An 11,841-nucleotide genomic window follows, 5' to 3' on the forward strand; every position below is an offset into this window, starting at 1 on the left:
TTATTTTTTTCTTGTCTACATGGTCAATATTTTTTTGGAACATATATCTTATTGTTTTGCAATTAGAATCCATTGATCGATCTATCAATAACGGTCGCAAGAAAAAACATATTTATAGATTTTTTCCTTTTTCTTTCTTTTTTTTCAAAGAAACTCTTAACCAGGTAATTCATGTCCAGGTAATCATCATGTGATTGTGTGTTTAGACATTTAATGATAATGATGATGATTATTATTATCAAAATATAACAATGCTAATAATGAACAAAAGAAAAGAAAAACAACGCTAATTACTTGTTTGTGGATAATTGATTTTTAGCCTAATCGATTTGTACATCGTTAGGTTATTTATTCATAAATTTTTTCGCTCATGATCACCATCAATTGTTGGCTGACCATCATTTATTCTTATACATAGATCATGCATGATAAACACTTCGAAAACAGGAACATCATTTATGAATGGAACAATAGTGGTAGATAACTTTTTACATCTATAAAAAAATGCATGATTAGAATGGAATCTTTTTTGTATTGTCTTTGTATACCATGATAAGTAAAATGGTCGATGATGATGAAAAATGATGATCATTTTGTGTGCATGTGCATTAATAATCTATCTATGGCTAAATACCTAAAAAAATGAATAGAAACTAAACAGATAATAATAAGTCAATAGATCAATCGATTAACATAATCGATATATCACAGAAATCATCGATTATTATTCATAGATTTATTTTACCTATATATTTGTTTGTAAAATATTTTTTTTTTGCTTTGTTTTTGCGTTATTTCAATGAGAGAATAATATTAATTGGAAAAATATTCATTTTTCTGCCCATTTATTGATGTGTAGAAATATTGGATTCGTTCCTGTCATCAGCATCATCATCATCATCATGAATGTATGGATTGGATTGATTAGCTTGTGTGTGTATGTATGTGGATGATTACAAGTTTTTTTTATATTGATAGTTGATATCATACAACATATCTATAGATAGCTTGTTCATCATGTGGCAGCGATCAATATAAATATAACTTTTGTTTGGCCAAAGAAAATTAAAAAAAAAACAATAATATGAGAATGGCCATCGAAAATTTTTCACAAAAGATTGTTGTTTGCAAATTCATAATAAAATTCACTCATCATAATATAATTATATTAAAGGTAAAGGCAAAAAAATTCATATATCTCATATATAATCTGCTGCTTGTTAGGCTATGTGAATTCATTTTGTTTTCATGATGTATATTTCAAATTGATTTATATTGTATTCTGAGACAGAACAAAAACTCCATATAAACAGATAGAAATCAATATTTGAAAATGAAAACAGAGCCAAATCTTCGAATACACATTTGTCATTGTTTCTTGTTGATTATTTGAGATTTCACAATTTCATTCAATCTCATCATCATCATCATCACACGTATCAATTTAAAAAATTTTTCTCAATCAATTATTCAGATAAGAATGATAACAACAACAACATAAATTAAGATGTTAAATCATTGATAAAATCTTTAAGTCTATTTGATCATCATTGCTGCCGAATTCATTTTTGTGAAGACAAGAAGAAAAAAAAAATTTCCATCGAAATCATTCATCATAGAGATGGTCACACTTTCATAGCAATTATATTGTATTGACTTGATTCGATTTGATTGAATCTCAAGCATATAATATACATGAAAGATATATCATTTGTGTTGTATGCCGGTCTTTACATCTTTGTGGTAGATTTTTTTTCTTTGTTTCATCAAAAAGGTGAAAATTAAAAAAAAAATATATTCAAAAAGCAAATTGAAAAAAAACAAATAGAGATTTTCAAGGTTTTCAATGTATCCCTCCGCCTCTCAAACTCTTTTTTTCAATTACTATTCCATTCAATTCGGGTGTCGAGGAAAATAAAACAAAAAAAAACAACAAATAAACAAACAAATCATACATTACACATTTTGCTTGTTTCTTCATCTTCATGATTGATTTCTTTGTTGAATATTTTTCCTCTTTCTCTCTAGAAAGATATATATATTTTTTTTCATTTCTGTTTGACTTTGAATCTATTATTTCTAAATAGAATGAAAAAGAAAAAATTACGAATTAATCTTGGTTGTCGATTGATGATGAATACAACATGATGATGATGATGTACAAATCATCTGGAAACACAAAAAAAAATGAATAATGAAAAGAGATGGATTCAATGGCGTGTAATAATAATAATAATAATAATGATGTCAATTTGTTCAATTTTTGAATGGCAAGGAAGTGCACGTGTTGTTTGTTTCCAGAGTGTTTGTGTGTGTGTGTGTGTATGTGCTTTATTCAAATGCACGAACAATTGCCATTTGATTTGTGGCTATTTTTTTTCTCTTCAACATATAGATAAATAGATAAAAAAAAATTAAGGAAAATGAAATTCCAGTAACGATAAATGAAAATAAGTTGAGAAACTAATTGAAATGAACATGATGAGAAAAACGAAAATGAAATCCGATTCCAATGCCGCAATAATCAGGCAACGTTATTTTCTTTCGATGATGATGATGATGAATGGATTGATGTGATACAATTTATAAACTTTTTTCTCGAATAAAATATCACCTGAATATTTGGTTTTTAAAGATTTTAGTTCATTTTTCTATTCGGTCTTGAAACATACACACACACACACACACACACACACACATACATTGTGCAAATGACCATTATGATAATAATAATAATGGCCATAAGAAACGAGAACAAAAAACAACCATGTTCATATTTCCATGTCTATCCAAATTTTAAATTGAAAAATTTCAACAAGTTTATTGATGATGAGTGCAATTTTCAAATGATGTTGTGTTGAAAAGATTATCATCATCATCATCACCATAAGCATTGCTCGCATTGATTTGATTTGATTGGAACAACATTATGACAACAATAAAATTATATTCATGTTATACAATTGATGTGAGATATATTTTTCATGGAAACCAATTGACAATTGAAATCCAAATCGATGTACAGATGAAGAGATTACAACCTTACAATATGATTATATATACATCAATGTCCACATATTATCATATAACACACACACGTACACACACACACAAACAACGATTATGATGTCCAATCATATTCAACATACAATTTTTATTTTCTTCATTTTTTTTCTGTAACGAAAAACTTTTCAATCCAATTTGAATCAATTGATTAAATGTTAATGATGATGAAAGCAATATAAGCTTCAATTCTATTTATCAATCTTATTCATTGAACATTACCATTACATTCAGATAATTTGATATTTATGTTTTTTTTTTCATCACTCAGAAATACACACGCACATTGAATCGGCCAAAGAGATGAACAATTTTTAAATTTTTTTTTTCAATTTCTAGATCATCATCAGTATTGTTATCGTATATATCGATTATGATTAGTATTCTATTTAGCTATTGATTGTGAAATCATAAATCACACAAACACACAAATTTTTTCCCGATATTATTAATAATCATCATAATTTATTGATGATATAGAAAAAAAATATAAATGTTTTTTAAATCCCATACAAACATATATCACTTGTATGGAACCAAACACGCACACACACACAGGAATATGATAATCGAATAAACCTTGACATCGATTTTGAATCAAATCATTTTTTTCCCTCACCTTCCCCCTCCTCCCCTGATCGAACAATTGTACTACAATATTGTTGATCACACAATGTGTGTATGGCTTTCAATTTCTTGTTGGAACTTCAAATTTTTTTTTTTAATTCAAAACAACGACAACAACGATGGAAAAAAATCTTTTCATCGTTATTGTCAATTACCAATCACTTTCATCACAATCATCATTTTCAAGACAAAAACAACAACAACAACAACAAAATGATTGAAAGTATTCGATCTTTTCTAGTAAAGAAAGTAAAAAAAAGAAAGAAAAAACGAAACATAAATTGAGAATCGAATGATTGAAAATTGGATTCTTTTTTGATTCGATGATGATGATGATGATGATCAATTCAATGATGATCATGATCATCATTGAACAATGATATTTGTAATAATAATGATGATGATAATAGAAAATAAAAAAAACTATTATCTTGACAATTATCGATTCGAAACAACAAAAACATTTTCATTATCAATGATCAATGGCCATCATCGTTTATTTTTCAAATCATTTCATTGATTGAATCTTCTTTTTTTCTAATATTGTCCACTATGCATGTCTAACATATACTTTGAATTAGTAGTGGTGGTGGTGGGGGGCAGAAATTTTTTTTTTATTATCGAATCGTATCAGTTAATGAAGCAAAAACACATATTTATGTGCACGAGAATCGCGATTGATTTTTTATTTTATTATTATATGTATTTCGCTTGAACATCATCATCGAATTGAATGAATTGTTCAAGGAAATTATTTTTATTTCATTCATCATCATCATTATCATGATTGATTGTTTTACAAATATTATGATCGATTTTGTCATCATCAAGATCGCTCCGTTATTCATGGATTTAAAATGAAATTTTTTTTTTTAATTTCTTAAATAAATTTCAAAACTTTTTTTTATGATTTCGTAAATCAATTTTTTTTGTTTCATCCTTTTTCAATGCGTATATATTGGCGATGAACACAAAACGAACCACCACAACGATCAAATCACGATGGAAGCAAGTTTTTATTTTATTTTTTGTAAATGGAAATTTAAATAAAAATAAGAACAAAATTTGTGAAACCAAAACCCTCTGCAAACACTCTAATTTTAAGTGTGAAATTCTAAACAATTCAATGAAATTGATGTAAAAAGTGTGAATTCCAAGCAATGATTGTAATCATCATCAATAAAAAACCAGATAATACCATCAATCAATTTACTAACATTTGCTTGGCATTTTTAGAACAACAAAAATTGTCAATTCAATAGTTTTGTTTCATTTTTCTTCCAATGTGGATGATACGAAAAATAAAATGATTGCGATAATCGGTCATCATCATCAACAACATCATGATTGTTAAATATGTGACTTAGATGAACACACAATAACAAATGGTGACAAAATTAAAGAAAGATAATGGATGATGATAATATATAAGTTTTGTGTGTAATGGTTTTGTTTCTCTGTTTTCTTCTTTTGTGACTTTTACTTTTTTTTGTGGTTTATAAACAAGTGAAAAAAAAGTAATAACACAGGTACAAACACGAGAACAAAACAGAATGAATGGAATGAAATGACAAAATAAAAAATAAAAAAAAGAGTTGACTCATTTGATTACCTTGAAATTGAAATGAAAAAATGTTGTGAAGAGTGAATAGAGTGATTTTCATTTGTCAACTCTATTATTTTTATCCAAGATGATGATGATGTTCAGAAAAGGACCATCATCGCTTGTCATAATAAACACATGATTGACCAACTTTTTTTTTCCTGATGATCAATACCGTCAAACGAATGAACAAATTAAAATGATTCGATCAAAATAAAAAAAGTAGAAAGAAATAGGCCTTCAATTTTGATGTGATGAATTATTTGAAAATTGTTGACTATTATAAATGTGACACACTTGTTTGTGTTTGACCACATTGAACAAACCAATATATACGAAAATTGAATTTTGCCATTTACAATCAATAATAAATAAACTCCTATTCGATGTAATTGAATGTCATTAGAAAAAAAAGAGCAAAAGAATCTGTATTGATAGTGAAAACAAAAAATCAAATCATCATTCACAATTTTTATCGATCATCATCATCATCCATTTATATATATATGTTGGCTTTGAATTTGTCCAAAAGAAAAGAAAAACATTTTCAATGACAAATATTAGACAAACAAAAGACTTGAACAACAACAAGAAATGAAGATCCAAAAAAAAAACAATGATTGTTTCTACTTGACACAATGAAAACAGTGAAAAAAAGAAAGAATAGAAAGAAAAAATTAAAACAATAGATTTAACATGGTAAATTTTGCCATCATCCATTCATCTATTCTCTTTTGTCGTCTAAAATGGAATTCGGAAGAAATTCAAATTCAAATTTTTTCAAATTTGTATTCCACGCTATCACTTATATACATTTATTCACTGATAATTTCTTGTTTTTTGTTTCATGAAATGTCATTCAAATTAGCAATTTCACTTTTTTTTCATTTTTCATGTTTCAAAGAATTCTTTTCCATCAATTGAATTTCTATTTCTATTTCTATTTTCTTTTCTGTTGTTGTTGCTGCTGTGAACATGAAAACCAAAAATAGCGAATAGGTCATATTATATGACCTTGCTATTATTGTTATCATCATTATTTGAAAAAAATGTCCATTTTTTTCTCACTCAGTATGTTTGGTTTCGTTCATCCGTAACAGTAATCCATGATCATCATCATAATCATCATCATTTCGGAGACAAATGGATTAAAATGTGTGTCTGAATTATATTCTGGCTAGTATTATAAACATATAAAAACAATGGTCAACACACTTTTTTTTCAATGATAACAATTACATACGAATGAATGGTCATCGTGGACACATTTTATTTTATTTTTATTGTAAACTGTAAATTGTAAACCACCTTGAAAGTATATTTTTCATTTGTTCCATGAACAAATGTTTTAATCACAAGAAAAAAACAATTGTTTCATACAGAAAAAAAATGGATTCAAAACAAAAAACAAAATGCTTTTCATTAGATCTAAAATAAACAGATATAACAAGATAGCAAAAAAAAAGGAAGTGTCAACAATAATGACAGACAAAACAGCGGAAAAATTTAAATTCTTTGAATTGAACACATGGATTCAAGGAAGAATTCAATGATAAATAAATAAACAGAACCGGTGAACGAAAACATGATTTATCTGTTCAGAAAAAGTGGACAAAATGGCTAAATATCGTGGAAAAAAATGCAATTTTTTTTCTATCATCCCAATAGTTTCTTTTCATTTTTCATTCAATATTAATGAAATAGCACAGAAAACGGATACATTTAAAAATAGCTATTGCATCTGTGCACATTGACTGATGATGATGATCATCATCTATTTTAATGGATATTGATCAAAAATGATGATGATAATGTCGTTCGAATAAATCAATTCCAATGATGATGAAGATGAACGTATCATAAAACATAAAGATGTGCAACACACACACAATCGATACATTATTATTATTATTGTACATGTCATCGCCATTTATATTTCAAACCGATTTATATTGTTTTCATTTTTTTTCAGACTTTGTCAATCAAAAATGGCATTGAATTTTGAATCGATTTCAATCATCATCATCATTCGATGATGATTTAATAACAATGGAAAACAACCACAAAAGCAGACAGAAAGGAAAAACAGAAAATGAAAAAAAAAATCATATCAACAATAACAAGAAAAAATGTTGGAGGAAGACAAATCAAATGGTTGCAACATGAATGGATTTTTTTTTTTTGGATCAAAGATGCATCTGGTAAGATATTTTTTTCTTTTATTTCTCTCTCTCTCTCTCTTTCTTTTGTTTAGCCATTCCGGATGGCCGATGGATTAGGAAAAAATGGATCAAATTTTGAAATTTTGAAACAAAAAAAAAATGGATGAACAAATGGATCATATATGATCATCACATATGATAAATGGGCAAAATCAATCAAGGTTTTTTTGCATTTTTGATGATGAACGAGTTGAATGTGTGATAACAAAAGAACGAGTTGATTTTTTGTTTTGTTTTGTTTTGTTTTTTTATTCAAACAAGTGTTCCATCCTCATTTTATTTTTTTTTGCATATCTTCATGAACACTTGGATATGCAAAAATAAAACACATTGTTTCGACACACACACACACACATCAAAATCGCATGACATTTGAAATTTTATTATTTTGTATTCATGTAAGACGTAAAGTGTTTGTATGTTGGCGAAATATTGATTAATATCATCATCATCATCATCATCATCATCATCATCGATATTGTTGTATGGAAGCGAGAAAAGAAGAGAAAAAAAAATTTCATTTTTTGATCATGACATGATGAACAGTAGACAAGTATTTTTGAAAAAAAAGAAAATTTTTCACAATAATGAAAAAAAAAATTGTTTTTTTTTGTTTTGGAATTTTTCGACACATCTTAGTAAAGGAAAGTTTCCCGCAAAAAAAAAACATTTCATTTTGACATTTATGAATTTTTTTATGTAAATCGAGTCACACACACACACGAAACAATGGTGAAGAAATAATAATTTGATTAACTTCTGGTAGCTGAAAACGGAATGGATTTCGGAACATGTGTATATTAATTGATTGACAGATCTCAATTTGAAATGAGGAAAATGTGAAATGGAAAAAATTTTATCAAATCATAATGACCATCAACCATATCATATTGATCATAATAATGATAATCCGAACAAAAAAATCGATTGATCATTGAACTTTATTATCGAAAAAAATCATACATCATGAAAAATCAAATCGAATGACCATCAATGTGTAAGATATCAAATAAATGTATTTTTTTTTCATCTTCATCTTCTAATAATCATTCTTATTCTTGAATAGGAAATCCAATTGTTCATCTAAAATCGGAATATCATACAAATGTCTATCCAATGTCCATTTTGTCTCTTGTGTTTCATCGTCTTTTCTTAGCTATTTTTTTTTCTTCTAATACAAAGATTTCAATTTGTATGCATATATACTATACTTGATAATCAACATAATCATCATCATCATCGGATAAATCGCATAAAATCTTTACGAACTTATCAACAACATCGTCACCATGAGAATATAATCTTTAACGGTTCATCATCATCATCATCGTCATCATTATCAATGGGCTAATAATGAATCCGTTTAAAGTTCTATTATTATTATCAACGAGATGTAAAAAAAAACTTGAAACCGAATGAAATAAAACGTTTTTTTTTTGCTTTATCTATCATTTTTTTTCGTTATTATATTTCAAGATCATCAAGGTTATTGGTCATCGAGATGATGATTATTATTATGACTACCATGAGTGAGGATTAATGTAATTATATTTCATATATATAGTTTTTTTTTGAATGGAATGGATCAACACAAATATAAATGAATGAATAAAGAAGAATAGAATGAAAAAAAAATTGAATTCGAGCATTACCGAAGAAGAAGATTAGAGCCATCTTCATCATCATCATCAAGAGTTGATGAAATGATGAAAGAGTGACTGATGAAATGAAATTGAAGAAGAAAAAAAATCTTCGATCTTATTTTGTTGTTGTTGTTGTTGTTTTGTTTTCATTCATCCATCAAGATATGTATTTTCTTTTTCTTGTTTATATTATGTGTGTGTGTATGTATGTTTGTGTTCCAAATGTTATAATCGTCTTTGCAATAGATTTTTGTGACGTTTGTTTTTGTTTCTGATCACCACTCGGAATGAAAACAACGTTAATTCAAACTAGCATTATTTTTTTTTTGTTTTGTTTAATGTCAATAAAAACCTTTTGAAATTTGTAACAATTGATAAAATTTTTAAAATAGAGTGATTACAATTGCATTACAATATATATAATTATTAATACTAAAAAAAAGTCAAACAAAAAAAGATTTATGACATTATTAATGGTGTGTGGTGTATAACAGGATCATTATTGTACCATTTTTTTTCTATATCCAATTTATGGAACATTTAATTCCATGACAACCATTTTTTACGTACTTGTTTATCGACAGTTGGGACAAGTCTGAAGTATTCATCAACATTACAATCCAATATGGCATGACAATATTGTTTGTTGATATGACAGAAAAAAAAGATATTTAAATGCCAGTAAAAAAAACCATAATTCAGATCATTTGTCCAAATTGTATATCGTCTTCACTATCATCAATAAAGAAAAAATGTTAAAATTATTTTTTACATCATTTTTTTTATCATTCCCGTTAATAATTGTCGATTGTTCATTAGTTTTAAATTCCGTTTCTATCATTCTTCGACATGGTGATCGTAATCCATTATATATCTATCCAAATGATCCGTACGATGAAACTTATTGGAAACAACAAGGTGGTGTAGGTACTATGACCGAACAAGGTAAAAATCGGATAAAAATTGCCGCAAAATTTTATCGTCAACATTATGAAATGTTATTGCAAGAAAGCGATGGAACCAATTATCAAGTTATAACATCAACAGTTGATCGTGCCATCGAAACGGCCAATATATTTATGAAAGAAATCAATAAAAATGCAACATTTCAACGTAATAATAACATGTTATTTATGTATGCGAAATGTGATAAAGCTACAAAACTTCGAGATGATCGATTGAATGAAATAGCAACAGAATTATTGCCAAATAATACTTTTATTGATTTTCTTCGCAACAAAACTGGTGATGAATTTACTGATGAAGATACGGTAAAAAAAATACGACTATTGTTTGATTTAGCAGATACGTTAAAAATTGAACGAGATCAGTTAAAATTGAACGTATCCGATTGGATTACTGATAAAGAAACTGTTAAAACTATGTCCGAAACGGAGCGAAAAATTTTCGCAAAAATGTCAAATACTCCAGAAATTCAACGTTTACGTGTTGGACTTTTATTGAAAGATATTCGTGATCAAATGGCAAAGAATTCAAGTCAACGATTCTATCTATATTCAACACATGATTTTAATCAAGCTGTATTGTTACAAGCATTGGATATGTATGATCGATTGGACAAAATTAATCAAATGCCACCAACATACGTTAGCAGTGTTGTATTTGAAGTTTTTCACAATGAAACCAATGAACAAGAGAAATGGATCCGTTTTATTTATCGACAATTCTTGGATGTTAATGGTACAATAATGAATTTAGATGAAAAAATTCTACCTGAAAAATGTCAAAATGAATTTGAATTTCATGATGGAACAGTTTTAAATACGGGAAAATTCTGCAGTTGGCAACAATTCACAGATGAATTATTGAAAAATTTAATACCAGACAATTGGGATAAAGAATGCCAAAATAGTTCGTTTGCCAACAAACCAATGTGGATAACATTGATGATATTCATTACCATATTGATAAGCAATTTTTGAATATTTTGAATTTTTTTTTTCATTAGCATCATTTTATTGTTATTTATATTTTCGATTATTTTTAATGATTAATAATCATGAAAATTCATTCATTCATTCATTTTTGAATAATTATTATGAAACAATGAGAAAGCGCGGCTCCTATTTTAATCTGAAAAGAATCGAGAAAATTAAAAAAAAAAAATTTTGTTTTGTTTTGTTCATTTTGATACGAACCTTGGATGAAGATTTCGAATAGGCCATCAAATCGTGATGACAGATTTTTTTTATCTTCTTAAATAAATAAATAAAATGTTGATGGATTATATTTTTGTTTGTTTGTGTGTGTGCGTTGTAAACGTGTAGTATTATATACGTATGATTTATTCAGAAAAAAAAAATTTCATCCAATAATCATTTGGGCGAACATTATCTTTGGGAAACGATAAAAAAAAATTGAATATCGAAACGGTTTCATCCAAATGAAATCAATGATAATTTCCATTCAACGACGACTACGACGATGACGAAAAACAAAAACAAAAGCAGTTCTTTTATCGATCAGACAATTTAATTTTAGTCGAGTTTTTTTTTAAAAAAAAACGATGAATTAGTTAAAACTAAATTTAGTTTAAATTTTTTTGTTTAATTGAAAAAAAACGTATGTTACATGTGTCATGAAATGAAATAAATAAGTGCATTTATGTGTATGTGTGTGTGTGTGTGTTCACCAATAATTATTATTGGACCGTAGTAGTATC

At 27.2% G+C, this 11,841-nt stretch overlaps 1 protein-coding gene across 1 annotated transcript; it reads left to right on the forward strand.

Annotated features, from left to right (window-relative positions):
* Nucleotides 1–8,807: 8,807 nt before the first annotated feature.
* LOC124500020 (prostatic acid phosphatase) lies at nt 8,808–11,195 on the forward strand. The gene has a single exon (XM_047064035.2). It carries the CDS (start codon nt 9,911–9,913, stop codon nt 11,099–11,101), a length of 1,191 nt encoding a protein of 396 aa, XP_046919991.2. The 5' UTR covers nt 8,808–9,910; the 3' UTR covers nt 11,102–11,195.
* The last annotated feature ends 646 nt before the right edge of the window (nt 11,196–11,841 follow it).

The sequence above is a fragment of the Dermatophagoides farinae genome, chromosome 2, assembly GCF_024713945.1.
Source record: "Dermatophagoides farinae isolate YC_2012a chromosome 2, ASM2471394v1, whole genome shotgun sequence".
Taxonomy (NCBI): Eukaryota; Metazoa; Arthropoda; class Arachnida; order Sarcoptiformes; family Pyroglyphidae; genus Dermatophagoides; species Dermatophagoides farinae.